General features: G+C 37.6%; 1 protein-coding gene across 1 annotated transcript in view; it reads left to right on the top strand.

The window, feature by feature from the left end:
- MALRD1 (MAM and LDL receptor class A domain containing 1) overlaps nt 1-16810 on the top strand; it is a 314254-nt gene that overhangs the window by 21738 nt on the left and 275706 nt on the right. Inside the window, exons 2-4 of the mRNA XM_064441822.1 lie at nt 8278-8373; nt 10261-10374; nt 15668-15808. Coding sequence (XP_064297892.1) covers nt 8278-8373; nt 10261-10374; nt 15668-15808 — 351 coding nt within the window. The remainder of the gene's footprint in view (nt 1-8277; nt 8374-10260; nt 10375-15667; nt 15809-16810) is intronic.

The following is a 16810-nucleotide window of genomic DNA, read 5'->3' on the forward strand; positions in this document are numbered from 1 at the left end:
GCCTCAGCAGAAGAACAAAGGAACTGAAAAGCGGTAAAGTCTGAAGTGGCAAAAATCTAAAGGAACTCTGACATTTTAAATCACTTGAGAATCTGATTCAAGGACATTGCTAACTTCTTGTTCCCATGTGTGAAGTGGCAATCGGTAAGGTAAATGTTCACTTTGGTACTTGGGTGTATTCTGGTTCTTTGGAAGCATGATGGTACTTTTTCTAACTCCTTTTTTTAATTGAAAACTTCTATCATTAAAAGTCAATTTTAAAGAAAGCTTGTGTGGGTACCTGTTTACAGATCAGTCTGAATTTACTAGTTGTTTCACCTCATATTTTGTTTGTGTCTATGATCTTGTTGTTAGTTTGTTTTTTTTTTTTTTTTTTTTTTTTAATTGAATTGCCATTAATAGTTGTTTCTTCTAATCTTAGTAGAATACCGAAGATGGACTTAAATGTGTGGTCTGTATTTACCGTGTATATAGAAAATAATTAACCACTTGTTATAAAGTAATTTCTATCTGCTTGTGAAACATTACACTTCTACCTCCTCCATAACTGTAACTTTACCTGATTAAGTTATGCAAGTGTTCTTTGATGAGTTACCTCATTCCTACATAATTCATGATAAAAGTGTAATTTTCTTGCAGTGATGGATGTCCAATCATTTATTTATTGTGTCTTGGGAATTTGCTTTCCAAAATAGAATTTTAATAGGCATTAAATCAATTAATATCCATTTACCAGTCTTTGAAGATTAACTGTTTAGGATAGAGCTCTGAATAATGTCAAGAAACCATCTTTTGATGTTGATTACTATCTGATTTCTGACTTTGTCTCCTATGAAGGTTATGCTGAAATTGCTTCAGTATTACCTGGAGTCCTCAGATTTCCTTGACTACAGTCAGTGAGGCTTTTGGCCTTACAAGGTCAAGCAGAAGGCTCATTAATCAGTAATTTTTACTGGGAATATGAACGTGCTGGGTTTCAGTGTTGGGTACCTCATCCTGAAGTTTTTTAAATGGTAGATTTGAAATTGTGTGCCACTGGTGGAAAGTGCCACTCACTTTTTGTTGAAAGGGCTCATAGAATAGGTCTGCATGACTTATATGGAAGTGGGTAAGAATAAAAATGTCAAAATATTGTATTGTTCTTCACCCTTTCATATAGCCCAGTATATAAGATATTTGCTATTACTAGTCACAGGCCATAGCCTTCATGTCACTTTGACAGTGCAGGGTCTCAGGACTCATTAGGGCTTGTCTTGTCCTGTTTGAGATGGTTTTAACAATTTTCTAGTGGCTAATTCAGTGTAGCCTAGCCCATTTTCATCTAAGCTCTATGATAACTATCTACATCAACTGTCTGAGAAATATATGTAGTCCTTGATCAAATGACAGCCCTCTATTTTAGCTAAGGATGAAGGAGGCATTGGGTGACTTTCAAACTTCACATGGGAACCAAGGAAGAGGAAGAAAGCTCTTGCAAGAAAACATGCTAAATAGACCCAAATGTACCCTAGGCCAAAGATGAAGACTCTGAATTATGCCCTGAAGGGCATAATTGCCCCCCTAGTGCAGACTTCAGGTTGCTAATGACTTGTCTCAATACTTCCCCCATTCTTCTTGAGGGAGATTGAAACTGATGATGTTAGGAGCCAGAGGACCATCACAGAGATGAATACAACAGGAAAAAAAGGATTAGATACTTGGAAGGTCATGTACATCAACCGGATTAATGACGATTTTCTTAAAAAAACCTGGATTGTTAAAACAGAAATTGGACTGTTTAAAATTCCTAGCTCCATATTTATGTGTTTCCCTATTACTTTTGCCAGATTTTGAGTGTAACAGTTTCATATATTTCAGATTTAAGTTATTTGATACTGAAATGCAGGCACTGGAGTGGATGGAACAATTCTGCCTCTCATTAGTGTGGTGGACCTCTAAACATTTATCACGTTGGGGAAATTTTTGGCCTAAATTAGAACTTCTCAAGACTACCAAATTTTTCCTGAATGTTTTGATACCCTTCAGCTCAGAATTCAATTAGAGTTGTTTAATAGAGTTGCTGCTTATATAGTTGAAAAAATACATGTAGGAATTTGTTCACTCAGATGAGTTGTCTTTTTGATGTGGTAAATACCTAATTCATAGCAGCTGTCTAGAATTGTAAATCAGCAACCAAAAGCAATAGAGGTTTGTTGCCATACTTGAAATAACCTGTCATTATATATAACCATTACATTAATTTTAAAATTTGCAGTTCAACAGAAACATCCAATAATTCTGATAAGGACTGAAAATCGTTGCTGCTGATGGTAGGCAACACATAAGTCTGAAAAACAGCAACCATGCTAAACTTTGGAAACAATCACTGGGTGATGTAAAACCTCAGTCACACCTCTTCATCAGCTGCAGTCTGCCAATGTGTGGTGCATCTCATAGAGGAGTGGATGAGATGAGATAACCTTTCTTTTTACCTCAATTTTTGATACAGTGGAACTGCATTCAAAACCACTCTTGAATTAGTTTTGCTTGCTTCAGGAGGACCACCGCCATGGTGGTAGACCCTTGCCATGGCAGCTTCTCTGGCATCGGTGTTCTGAGGCTTCAAGCTTTTGCAAGAAAAGAAAATCTGTCAATTTTCTAGTCAACTTGTAGATAAAACCATGATGTTTCTTCTAAGAGAGCAGCTGAAAGCATTTGCTTTAGTGCAGGTGCAGTGGCTTGCTGCCTAAGAATTACCTGGGCAGATGCAGCAAGCTGGGTAAGAACTGTAGAGTAAGGATAGGGAATCAGGAAGATCTGGAGGTTGCATGCTAGACTAAGGTATTTGAGAGTTTTAAGCTGTGAATAGGGTTTAGTTCTTCCTGTGACTGGAGAGAATAATGCATTTCCTTCAGCTGTTTGGGGCTGGTCCAGCTTACCAACTCCATGCCCTTTTGTAGAAGTAGTTAGAAGCTGTAGGGATGCTTTGCGTGATTGGGAAATGGGAATAGTGGGGTGGGGGTGTATCTGAGTAATTCCTTACCTGGGATGGCTCTGGAAATATTATTTAGAGCAGCTCCAAGGTCCTTCTGAGCTATATCTACAGCTGCTGCTCTATGACAGTTTTTACAGTAGTGGAAAAATTACTGTGTCTTAGTGGTAGCCCACTTAGGAAGAGCATAGGAAGGAGTTCGTTTGTTTTGCTTTTTCATTTATTTGCGTATCCCATTGATGATCTTTTGCTATAAGCAAAGTTGCTTGAAGTACAAAACAATGTTAACAAGAGGTTAGAACCAGTAAGGAAGATTCTAACATTCTGATGATGTATGAGAACCTATTACATTTCACAATAACTCAGTAATGCATCTAGGCTGAGATTCGTATTCATTTAGCTTAGAGTTTAGTACAAAATGGATCTAAACAACTTGGTTTTTAACTGTGTGGGGTTTTTTTTGGTTTTTTTGCGGTGGTGGTAGAATAAAAAATAATTAAAAAATTAACAACAGGGACATATTTCCTACAGTGCCTTAGGGTGTGAAATTGCTTTAAGTATTACATAGCTCAAATTGAAAAGTGGTTACCCTAAATACAATTTCTAGTGTTGTCTGGGTTAATTTAAGAAGCATGACTAAGCATTTTAGACCTAGGATAAAGCTGGTTTATTGAGACAGCACACAATGACCCTGTGGTTTATTTTAAATTTTTTTTTCCAAATGAAGCACACACTCTGAATTTTACACAATTTCATTGTGTAAGTGTTAAGCTTCTATCATTAATCTCCCAAGTGCTTTAATTCCTAAGACTCTTCCTAAACCACACATGTGCCTTTATTGCATGAAGTTCAACTTTGATTTAAGTGTCCTGAAAGTATATTTTGAAGGACCTATTCTCTGTTGAAAATGTCATTTTTTCACTTAATATCTCTGAAAATCAGAGCAGGAAAGTATCCCTCTTTATTTTTAGTGAAATGTTATTTCTTTGGATATCAATATATTACCCTTCTATTGAGGGTCAACTTACAATTAGTGGAGAAAAGTTACTCAGGACTATTAATTTATATTTAGTCTTATTTCTCAGGAGGTATCAGAGCAATTCAGAATTTTTCAGACCACTTATCTGTTTACAGATCAGAGAATTGAGATAAATGGGAGTTTTGATCAAGAAAGATTTGTAATAATGTACTTTATCTTTTGGGGGGAATAACTTCTAGAAATGTGTGGAGCAAGCATGACTGCTGAGAAACCCTCAGGAGCAGTGTCACACCAGAGATGTCTTAAAGCCCAAAATCAATAATATGGAAAAACCTGGTGGATACATTTATTTATTTTTAATCTGGTTACTAAGGTATATGCTCTGTTGAGACTCCCTCTAGGTCTTAACAGCCTAACTTCCAGCTCTTGGGCACACGGACATGTTTCAGGATGAAAGATGACTATTGCTGCAGTCACAACTCTGGGCTGTGCTGATTCTGCTCCAGTTATGGGAGATAAGCCCAGGGAGGTTGCTTTCTTTCAGATTTCTCCCTGGTCTTGCTGTTTTTTCTAACTAATGTTGTGTGTTAACAGAGAAACAGGCAAATGGCCATAGGAAGGATTTGTTTGCTCTCACTTGCATACCTAGAAGTGATACCAAAGAGTAAGCTTGTTTTATTGTTGCTGGGAAACACAAGGCATCTCTAAAGGAGTTTTTTCACTTGGAGATAGACATCTTTGGGCAATTTGCTCTGGGAAGGTGTTTGTCTGCCTCTGCTAAAAGCACAGCCTTTGGTCGTTGGCTCAGTCTCTAGCAACCAAGGTTAGTATGAATGAATCCTCCAATGTAAACAGTTGAGATGCATAGCAAAACTGTTTAATTTGGTTCCAGTTTAATATATTTTCTCTCCAAACTTTGGAAGAAAGCTAGTTCTACAAGTATTTCTTGGGGGTGAGGGGAAGACCAGCTCTTGTTCTGAGAGCCATTAAGCATGCTTAGCACATTAGGATTTTGGTTCTAGTGAGGGGTGCATTACTGAAAGAAACGTCCCAACTGTTCCTGCACACTGTGTGACCTAAAGCAGAGGAGCTATGGAAAGTGTGAAATGAATACCTTTGCACAGGACTAGAACAGAGGATGAGCTCCAGGAGCACACCTAATACACCTTGATCACTGATGGATGTTTGGTCCATGGGACCAGACTGGAGCTAGTTTTTTTCCTGATCAGGGTAACTTTATGTCAATGTATAGCTTTGTCTTCTAATACGATATTGTTTTATGGATTAGAGGCACTTCTGGGTTGTTTGTTTTTTTTTTTTTCTCCTCTTACTTTGGGGTTGACAGAGAGAAGGACTGCTCTACTGAGCTCTTGACAGTTCAGAATTGAAATATATTTTCATCCAAACTCTAGGTGCTGAGTCAAATTTTAGCACACAGTACACATAGGGATCAGATTAGTCTTTTGTGTCTCCCATTGACTATTTTCTTTACTTTCCATTCTATCAGCACCTGTCATCTCTTCTTGAATGAGATATGGTCTGTCATTAGAAAGATAGAAATTATGCTACCAAAATTTTCCTTAAATGTTACCTTATTTCAATCTGTAATGATCTAGGACTTCGATAGACCTGATTTTATCTCATTCATAACACCTTGCATTAATATTATGGGCGTTTTCCTTCACTAGTTGTAACATGATGTACAATATATTAAGTTTGGTTTTAACCTCTCTGTTGATTTGACTAATTTCTTTTAGCAAACAGAGATGAGTGGTGAGAACACTTACCCAGAATCCTTTTCAATCAAATGCATTAATATCTTAGTCCCCTTTCAAGTTGACTGTTGAGTTAGTGCCACTTAACTGGAAGCAGATGGTATGCAATTATTACCTTTCACATCAAAGTAAAGAATTCTGTCACTTCTTGTTGAAAACTGATAATTTTGGGGATCCTGCAATAGCTTGACTTTCTTCTGCTTTGCAGATGTCATTCATTTCCAGTTTGACAATTAAAAACTAGAGCGGTTGTATGATAATATAGATAGCATATTTTTGGGAGGGGGCTCTCAAAACTAAGTCTTGTTTCAAAATTACAATTTTGGTGGTTTTCTTAATAATTGGATACAATTTTTCTAGCACAAAAAATTTGTAGGATTGTTTGTATTAAAATTAATGATGTTTACTAAAACTGTACATTAAGAGGAAATGAGATATATGTTAAAGTATATACACTGATGCTGTAATGCTCCCTACTCTGATCACATGTAGAAATGTTATAATCTTGCTATTAAAAGTTTATATTAAATTTAATGAAATTTTGATTTATCTGAAAATTTGACTATGTTTTTTATTCTGTAAGGCTTTTCCCTGAAAGAAAGTTGGTAGCAGCAGCGAACTTTGAACAGTTTTCAGATGGTGAAACTAATATTCCATTTTTGAGTTCTTTCCTCTGTTTCATGTGTTGATAATAACTGTCTCTACAAAAACTTAATGGAGAATTACTAACTGCAATCCATTTTCTGCTTAAGCAGATAGCTTTCTGTTGATTTGAAAAATAGACTTAAAAATGCAAAACTTTTCTGGCCCTGTTTCAATACTTGTTTGGACTTCTTTATAAGATTTTCCTTTTAAAAACCCTAGATTAAATATCTACAACTTTTTCAACAGATCTACTTAAACAAGTGGAAAAGCTGAGAGAACAATCTTTTTCACTTACAGGAAATGTATTTTTGTCTTGGCTTAAATGAAATTAATTAGGCTAAACTAGATAAATCTAGCTCTGATGAAAATTCAAGCAGTTTTTAAGTTTAATATTTTTTCCCCTTTTTGAGAACTGCTTGTTTGTTAAAGTAACTTTGAAAACAGACATAGTGTTTGGCTCTGCTTGTTCTCCTTTTAATCTTTAGTTTCTCTGCAAAATTTTCCTACTGCTTTCAAAAAGCCCCTTTGATTACTAGCCATCCTCATGCTTTTCTGACATTCTGCATATTTTTACCTGTTTATACACCTTCATTCTCTCTCCATTCCTCCTTTTTCTAGATCTCGATTCTTCTTTCTGCTTTCAGGGTTCTTGCAGTTCAGTACTTGAAGTGTTTGTCCTTTTGAATTTCCCTGCAAGTTGTTTGCTTCCAAGTCATCTATTTGTCCCTTTTAATATATTTCTCAGAGCTATGAAAAACTGTGGTGCTGTTCTTATTAGTTGACAAGAAGGCTGACTTGTTGCACTTGTCAAGAAACCCTCCGTACTTGCACATAGCTACACACTTGCAAAAAAGTCACCTTTTCTTTGGTTTTGCACTTTTTTGTTAGATCTTCACTGAAATACCTTTTTTTCTTCACTAAAAATCCCTGGATAACACCCTAAATGCTTGCTGAATATATGGTGCATTTTTCATCTATTTCCACTCATAACAGATCTTATGGCGATTCTGAATTTTTTGGGTTATGCATTTTTGCTTCTTACTAACATTTTAGAGCATAATAAAAATGGAAATGGATACCAGTTTCTGCTAAGAATTACCTTCTTACTCACAGAGCTCGTATACAGATTTTATGTTACAGGCAGAGCAGGACAACAGCTCAGAATATTGCTGCAGAAGTTTTAATAAAATGGCAAAAAGCTGAAAGACTCAGAAATTCTGTCATTGTGAAGTACAACGGTGTGAGAGGGAGTTTTAGAAAATGTAGCAGAAAAAAAGGAATAAGATGAAATAGTGTATGTTGGAAAAAAATAGGTTGGAATACAAATCAGCTGAATAGCATAAAACATTTAAGCCTTTACAAATGTAGTAATAGTACATATTATATGGAATAGTTCTGGGGTTTTTAATATAAGCTTCTAATTTAAGATGTATTTACAGAAGGAAAGCAAGCAATTAAATTATTCACATTCTTGAAGAACTCATATATTTATATATATATATATATATATATATATAAATGAACTCTTAATTCATTTATTAGTAGCTCTGATTTTCTTCAGGAAGTTTTCCAATCAACTCTATGGCCTGAGGACAAAGCCTTAAAATGAAGCACATAGAGTAATGTCCACAGAAGAATAGTGATGAAAAGGGTGGAGTTGAACCAAACCAGCTGGAAAATGCTTTCTAGGCAGAACTGAAACCTTTATTACAACAGACATATGTCTGCCTCTGGTGTTGGAGATAATAGGAAGTTGCATCAGACCTTGAACTGCTAGCCTTCTGGCAATGGTGGAGTAGTAGTCTTTGTACCCTGACAAGAGATTTTTTACCTTATGAAAATACAGATCTGCAATGATTGATGTGCCTCCAGACATAGGTTGTCTGTTTCTTTTTTTCTTTTTGTAGATTCTATAGCACTTGTGCTTCCTAATCAGCATACTTCAGCTACGGAAATACACCTTGTCTTAATACTGCTCACCAGGGCTAACGGGCAAATCGGAGGTATGCACAGTGGTATGTGCATTCCACTTATTTGATCTTGGAGAATTTACAGGTTAAGAAAAGTCCAGAGCTGCTGGCATCAGTTACTTATTACAAGCTGTTACTTGGGCAATTGTATGATCTTTTTAGCAAACTAATACCACGCTAGCATAAAAGTAGTTAGATATATTTTCATCCCACTGTTCCTATTAAAGGAGTGCCAGGCTTACATGATGGTCAGCCTAATTTTGTCTACTTCTGACAATCATTTGCCTTGGGCTAATACTGTCCTTCAACTTCCGCAATCATCATCTCCTTTTCCTACTATATCTCCTTCCCTTGGGTTTAGGACATCTAAATGCTTAAGGTACTTCATTAATAAAATTTCTTTGTTTTCTTGTGTTGCTAGGCTGAACAAAACAAGTTGATTCAATCTTCTCTCAAAAGGCTGGCTTTTTGGACTGGCTGAATACCTCTCCCCACACTTCCACCTCAACTTGAAGATCCTTGATTCATCCATGTAAAAGCTTTGTCAGAACTGGTGTGTTTTAGTGAAAGACAGTTCAGAAATTCAAAGTCGATTTTTCATCAAAGGGATTGTAAATCAGCACACTGACTTTTGTCTCTTGTACTGATGGAGTCCTTTTGTACAAGGATGTTTTAGTAATGCCCATCTCTGCTGGGTGAGCTCTGATTGGCCTACCATATACTGCACTGTAAATCTACACAATGCGAATACTCTCTTGACAGCTTTATAAGGAACTGTTGTGTTGCCTCTGGCCACACTTTTTTTCCCAAAAGCACTATTTCAGACTAGCCCTTATGCAAATTATGGGGGTGGGGTGGGGGTTATAGCTATAATTAAATAACCCTGGACAGAGACTGAGTATGTTGGCAGGGTAATATATTTGGGGATGGTACTGTTGGTCGTTTCCCCTAACAATGGATTCCTGCAGTGGTTGGCAAATTGTTATTATTACTTTGACAAATTCTGGCTGTGTTTGTTTGTATGATCATATTGTTCACTGTTCATAAGAATTCAGATATGGGATCCTAGGTATCTCTGTTTTTTTCCTAAACTTGGGAAACACTAGTAGTATCACGCAAAATATGATTTTTCCAGAAAATACAGGAATTTAGTAATTAGAAAAGCATTCATTAATAGGCAACCATTCATGTATTTTTTTGCAAATTGTGGTTGCAGATATGATTCCATTAAGAGCTAGGTACTCTAAAGTAATCCAGTTGTTATCTGCAGTTGTAGCCCAAGTAAATAATAAATAGATACCACTTTCAACTGTCAGTATTGTATGTCTACAGGCTCTGAAAATTCTAAATTTTTCCCTAGATCAGTCACTTACAATCCCTTTTACGCAAAATCAACATTGAATTTCTCAGCTGTTTTATACATTTGATGCACAAACTGTTCTAAGTTGTGTAACCGTTTGCCAACTCCTTCTGAGAAAAGACAGATCTTCATAAACGTTGGTCACTTAGTAACGCTACTTTGTTGTCCTGTTATTTTCTTATCTCATATATTTGAAATATAGTTGAAACTATCAGGCAATAAATCCAATCAATAAGTTAATGATATACATCTGATTTGCATAGGATGCATCAACATTTTTAGTGCTAAAATAATGTTACAATTCAGTTAAATATTATCCAAAGACACACCCAGTTGAAAGTCACTGCTGTGCAGAAGCCACATTTTCTTTAAGCTGCAGATTTGGAAAGTGAGTTTCTAAAAACGTCTTTCAGAGACGTGTGTTAACACAGTTTTTTCAAAGACACTTCATGACCAATACTAGACTTAAAGTAATTATTTCCAAGTGAAAGCTTGGTTAGTAACATAACCCATGAACAGATTAATATTCTCCTGTGCATTATATTACATTGCTCTGGTAGATATTCAGCCATCTAGAGGAAGTCAATGCCAACGTGGTGATGGCTCCTCTGCTCCATCTGGGGAACTGTGCATTTTCACCAACCAGTGTGGAGACAGCAGCGATGAGAAACAAGGTAAGTCTCAGTGGGCTTCATCATAAGTGTGATACAGTTTGATAACTGAATGCTGCAGCAGAGAGAACTAGGGGGAATTTTTTTTGTTACAAAGATGTTTGGGTATTCCCCCCCACCATTGGATTTTCTAAGATAGTTTCTTCCTGCTTCAGTTTGATTTTTTCCCTGCTTAATTTTCAACCTCTGTACAGTGCAACTCCTTCACAAATCTTTATATGGATATTATGTAGAAATGCAAGTGTTTCCTCATCCACATACATTAACTGGAGTTTTAACAAGTATTACTTTTTTCCTTAATTGGTGGTAAAGTTGTTTGCTGAAATTCAGGTTTCATCAAAAATACCTAGATCAAGGTATAAGGGACAAGTGCTTTTTTTTTCATGGGGAAAATTTTCTTGAATTCATGAACTGATAATCCCATCTTAATCTTTTCTCTTTCCCTTAAGTGAAAGATCTAAGAAGTGAGAGTGAATTTTAACTGCTAGCGTCTGAGTAAATTTGCATCCAGAATACTCTAACAGCAAATGATGCTGCAAATGATTTCATATGATGCATAATATAGTGCTGTTCTTTGAGGACCTTTGTTCTGGAGTGCAAAGAAGAGCTTGGATATATCAAATATTTTAATTCAAACTAAGAGCTTTCCTAAGTTCTTCCACTCACTGTGCAGCAAAGCAAGATACTGTATTTGTTAGGTTTTTCAGGTGTAGGTTTAAATTTAAGTACATTGTCTTTAGATGAGCCTGTGTGTTTCTGTGCACACTGAAAACTGCTAATTAAAGCATGTTAACAATCACTGAATTTAGCTGAAATCTGTGAGGAAGAGCAGTAACTTAAATCCAGATTCCTCAAATTACAGTTGTGTGTCCAGATACATGTTGTTTTTCTTCTTCCAATATGAATCCCTGTTTTATTCAAATCCTATTCAATTATCTGTTTGGAACAGGAGTCTAGAATCACCTCTAGGATACTTGATTTTTGTTCCTCTACAAATAAGAAAATTGTTAAGTCTGTATTGAATATCAATACATTTTGTAGCTTTATTGAGCTGTACTAAAATATATTAAATGCCAATGGCTGGAAATGATGCCTTTTGAATCCCCTGATGTGTGACTAACACATCTCAGGTTAGCATATTTTTTTTTCACCACTTGCACAAGAGATGGTTATGCTACGTTTCACTGCATAGCTTTGAAATCCTCATTATACTTGGTCTTGGTTTTCCTAGAAAGAACATTTACTCCAGGCAGAACTTTCTATTATAATTGCAGAATACACAGCAAGACATGCATTCTCCTATTAATTTTTATGGAGGTTTTTTATACTTGTTTGTTGAGGGAATACTGCTATAGACAAATGCTTATATGAAAGCAGAGAAATTAAATGTTGCTCAAAGACTAACTTAGTAAAGTGAGCCTGTGGGCTCTATGGAAGACCTAAGTATCAAATAGTATTTTACTTGAAGTATGGATGAGCAAGTGTGTGGAACTAGGCTCTGAGTGACAGGCTGTGGTTGCTGAGGCTGCTTGGATAACGCTCTGGATCATTCCAGGAGAGAAGTTAGTTGTCAGGCATAAAGATACAGATTAGGGTGTCAAATTGAAGATTTGTCTTGCTGCCACCCACTTTTCTGATTTGGGATTATTGAAAAATTATTTTTCTATGTAGGTTTCAGCTCTCTGATCTCATGTTCATGACAGGTCCCTGCTTTTTCCTCTGGGCTCTGCTCGGGATTAAGGATGTTTCTGCACTGAAAATATATCAAAGTTGCAATTTCAGATGATGCATTTTTATTGTCTTTTTTGGACTTTATATGTGGTTGATTTAGTTTTGCCACAGTGTTGGAAAAGGAGCAGAATAAACCCTGCAGTTATTTTTTATCTCTGAACTACTATTGCAAAATATTCACTAGGGATGAATGATACCTAACTACTCTTAAAAATATTTTTCTCACAGAATATCCCAAGCTGAGATTTTATACACATACACACTTGAAATAGAACCTTAAACTGTTGTCTGTTTCTGTGAGATTTGATTTTTTCCCTTAGAGATTATTTTAAATATTTGTTTTGTTCACAGGAAATTCTGCAGAAAAACCCAACATCTAGAACATCCCACACATTTCTTCCTTCTGGCCCTTTCCTCTGTAAAGATTGACTTTATCTTTGTAAATCTATCTTCCAGCAAATTTACATTGATTTGCTTTCAAGTTATAATTTTTTGAAAATGAATATTGCCCTCAAAAATAATAATGAATTATTTTTTTTTATTTAAAAAGGTACTGTTCTTGCTATTTTATACATTATTGATTTTAAATGATTTTTTCAGCTATGAGAAAATTTTTAAGGAAATGTCAAATGAAGGACGTGATTGGGAAAAGCCAACATGGCTTCACTAAGGGCAGATCGTGCTTGACAAACCTGGTGGCCTTCTATGACAAAGTGACTTGCCTGGTTGACATGGGATAGGTGGTGGACATTGTCTACCTGGAATTCTCCAAGGCCTTTCATACATCCCCCGACAGCCTCTTCTGGGAGAACTTGATGTGTTATGGCCTAGACAAGTGGTCTGTGCTGTGGGTGGGGAACTGGCTGACAGGCCGCACCCAAAGGGTGGTGATAAATGGCTCCTTTTCCAAGTGGCAACCTGTCACAAGTGGAGTCTCCCAGGGATCGATATCGGGCCCAATGTAATTCAACATCATTATAAGTGATCTGGATAACGGCATCAAGTGTAGCCTGATGAAGTTTGTTGATGACACCAACCTGAGTGGGGAAGCAGACACTCCAGAAGGGAGAGCTGCTCTGTCGGTAATTCTGGATAGGCTGGAAGAGTGAGCCAGCAAGAACCTTATGAAGTTCAACAAGGACAAGTGTAAGGTCATGCACCTGGGAAAACATAATCCAGGAGTGCAGCACAGGCTGGGATCCACCTGGCTGGAGAGCAGCTCTTTGGAAAGGGACCTGGGGGTCCTGGTGGACAGAAAGCTCAACATGAGCGAACAGTGGCTGCTGCGGCCAAGAAGGCCAACAGGATGCTGGGTTGCATCAAAAAGGGCATCGCCAGCAGAGAGAAAGAAGTCATTATCCCGCTCTACTCAGCACTTGTCAGGCCACACCTGGAGTACTGTGTACAGTTCTGGTCCCCACTCTACAAAAAGGATGTGGACAGGCTGGAAGGGGTCCAGAGAAGGGCCACCAAGATGATCCAAGGACTGGGAAGCTGCCATATGAGGGTAGGCTGGGAGAGCTGGGTTTGTTCAGCCTTGAGAAAAGGAGGCTCAGAGGGGATCTCATCACCATGTACCAGTACTTAAGGGGTAGCTACAAAGAAGATGGAGACTCCCTTTTTACAAGGAGTCACGTGGAGAGGACAAGGGTGAATGGACACAAGTTGCTCTTGGGGAGATTCTGACTGGACACAAGAGGAAAATTTGTCACAGTGAGGACAGTCAACCATTGGAATAATCTCCCCAGGGAAGTGGTTGACTCGGCCACGCTGGACACTTTCAAGAGTCGTCTGGACAGGGTGCTGGGCCATCTTGTCTAGACCGTGCTCTTCCTAGAAACGTTGGACTAGATGATCCCTGAGTTCCCTTCCAACCTGGGATTCTGTGATTCTGTGATATGATTTGGTGCATTTCATGTAACGCAAAGCAGATATGCCTCAACAGTGTTTGTGCTTTTGATGAACCGCTGGCATGCCTTTCAGCCACTTAAAGAGCTAAGGAATGGAAGCAGTAATAAAAAGTTGGTTGATGTATCAGCACATTAACCTGAGTCTGGAATGCTTAGGTGAATTATATCTATTTTCCTCTCTCTCACCTTGTAATTAAATGTTGCAGTAAGTTGATGTGAATATGAAAACCATGAAATTAGATATCACAGTGTGACTATAAATGCTGCAGTTGCAAGTTTATTTAAAATTATTGGTGAACTGTGATAATGTAGAATAGCCAAAAGCATTAGCAGGGGCCTGGAGCAGGCACCAATTTAAGAAGAAGCATGAAGGCATTGTAGCTTCCATGTCTAACCAGAATCCTGATTAGAAGGCAGAGTGTTAACCTATCCTCCTCTGCTGTGTAAGAGAAAATGCGGGTGAACAGAGAGCTTGCATACAGCACATGAAATCTGGACACAGTCCCACATACCAGCTGTTCTGTTTGGGGTGAAGTTGTAATAAGCTTGTTATTTACAGATGCATCTGATTTTTTTTTCTAAAAAATCCTTCAACCACCACAATAAGTGGTTCAAGGAACGGGGCTGTCCAGCCTGTCAGGCACATGCAAGCTCTTTCATTCAACTTGGACACAACACAAAAAGGGCTGTCTAACACCAAACCAGAAGCAATCATCCCAGCGAGCAATTATTTATCTGGTCATGTACCCACTTCAAATTTTCTGAATGAACTGGTACACCAGACTGGGTCTTGTACTAGAAAAACACTTTCTGCCTGCCTTTTCCAACCTATGCTGCCCTACAGGGGAATGTGGGAGAGAAGCAGTCCTTCCCTACCACGTTGCTATGTGCACTGGAAGAAATAGGGTCAGGCAAAAGGCAAATGGGGAGACTATGTTGTTCTGAAGACTTTTCAACTCTTCTCTGAACAATGTGGTTTCTGCTTTTAATGCAATAGCTTAGTAAAGATGATGAGCACTGGTAAACTTTGGAGTATGTCGGAGGATGAGAGCTTCACCTTCCTGTTATTAGGCCCTGAAGGGTTTCTGGAAATGGGCTTAAAATCCAAATTCTCAAAAATTGCAGGTTGCAAAATGGTGAAATAAACAGTAGACGACTAAAAAAAATATTTTTGCTCTCTGGTTATTTCCTGGCGTTAAGTATTTGTTTTTCTATGCAAGAACCTTGGATAAACAGAGGATATACTGAAATTCTTCAGCTGATCATTGCAGTATATTTTAAGAACAGCCTTTTTTTATAAGCTATGCTAGCTTGGACAGTTTCCTACAAGTAGGTAGCTACACACATATTTGTGAAGATAAAAGCGTATCATATAATGATATAATGATGTTACAATGATATAATGGACTGGTTTGGGTTTGGTTTGGTGGGCTTGGTGGTTTGTTTTTCGTTTTCTTCAACGTTCATTCTCTCTTGTCTCTTCCACTGACCTGTTTCTCTTTGTTCATGATTTAAAAATTCTGGTGTTTCTTACTATTTTTAGGAGGCCATTTGGAGTGTTTCTTTGTGCTAATTAAACAGCAAGGGATGGTGAGAACCTTTCCTTTTCTTTTGTTTTTGAGGTATTAATTTTTTGTTTGTTTGCTTCAATTCAGGTTCCTCCTGTGAAAAGTGTGATTTTGAAACTGATGTATGCAAATATTTTCATGAATTGAATTTACAGTCTGGATGGATAAGGAGAAATGGTCGATCTGGCATGGGACCACTGTACTCTGACCACAATGGGAATGACAGTGGTAAGAACACTCATGTTCTTTGAAGGAACCATGGACCCTTACAAATTATGTAGTTCTATATTTTATTTGCTTAATTTTACTAATTTCTTGATAGGTCAGTTGTATTCTGCCACCTGTTTTCTGAATGCTTGTGTCCAGGTTTTTAGGTGATTGTAATTACAATAACCCAGAATTCCAGGAAAAAAAAAAGACAAGACAAAAATCTATTCTTATTATCATGGAAGAGCAAATAATCAGTCATCAAGAGACATCAAGAGTCATGTTTATCTACCTGAGTGACCTTTACCTGTTGTGGAGGTATCAGGTGATAATTTCAGTCCTGATGGCTGGAAAATTTAGACATGAATATTGGATCCCCCACTTTGAGATGTATTTTCATCTCTTCTTGCATTGGTGAATGCCCAGAGTGTGTGTATTTATTATCTGTGGCTAATATTACTTCTCCAAATATTTTGAGAGACGATGGCTTTGGATCTGGGGGTGGGAAGAGCTTTGATAGTCTGTTTGAGCCAGTTCCTCTCTAAATCTTATTACAATTCCACTTTGCATCAAAGACTGTCCCTCAACTAAGTAATTCATTGTCCCTGTCCTGAGACAAAATACGTCCCTTTTATTCATCCAGTTGCCAAGTCAACACTGCTTTCCAAAACCTGGCTTCTTCCTTCTGTCATACATAACCTTCTTCACACCTTTTTAGCTAACTTGAGCCAACCTTTTTAGCTGTAGTAAGCCTCCTCCTGCTTTCTAAATCTGTTAGAAGGGTTGTTTGTAAGAAAGCAAGGAAGGAGGGAAAAAATGTGATGGGGACCTCCACTCTCACAGTAAAAAGGTGAGCTGGTTGAAGTAGTCATCCCAAACTGTTTAATTCTCTTCTCCATATTTTCTGTTATTCTTTTCCCTTTCTCCCCACCCACACTTCCCCACCTGTCCTGTGCACAAGCAGTGCTGCAGCAGCCCTCAGAGCAAGCAGCTGAAGGCAGCCATGCAGCATTGGAGACTGTA

Source organism: Phalacrocorax carbo, chromosome 2 (genome assembly GCF_963921805.1).
Source record: "Phalacrocorax carbo chromosome 2, bPhaCar2.1, whole genome shotgun sequence".
In the NCBI taxonomy this organism is placed as follows: Eukaryota; Metazoa; Chordata; class Aves; order Suliformes; family Phalacrocoracidae; genus Phalacrocorax; species Phalacrocorax carbo.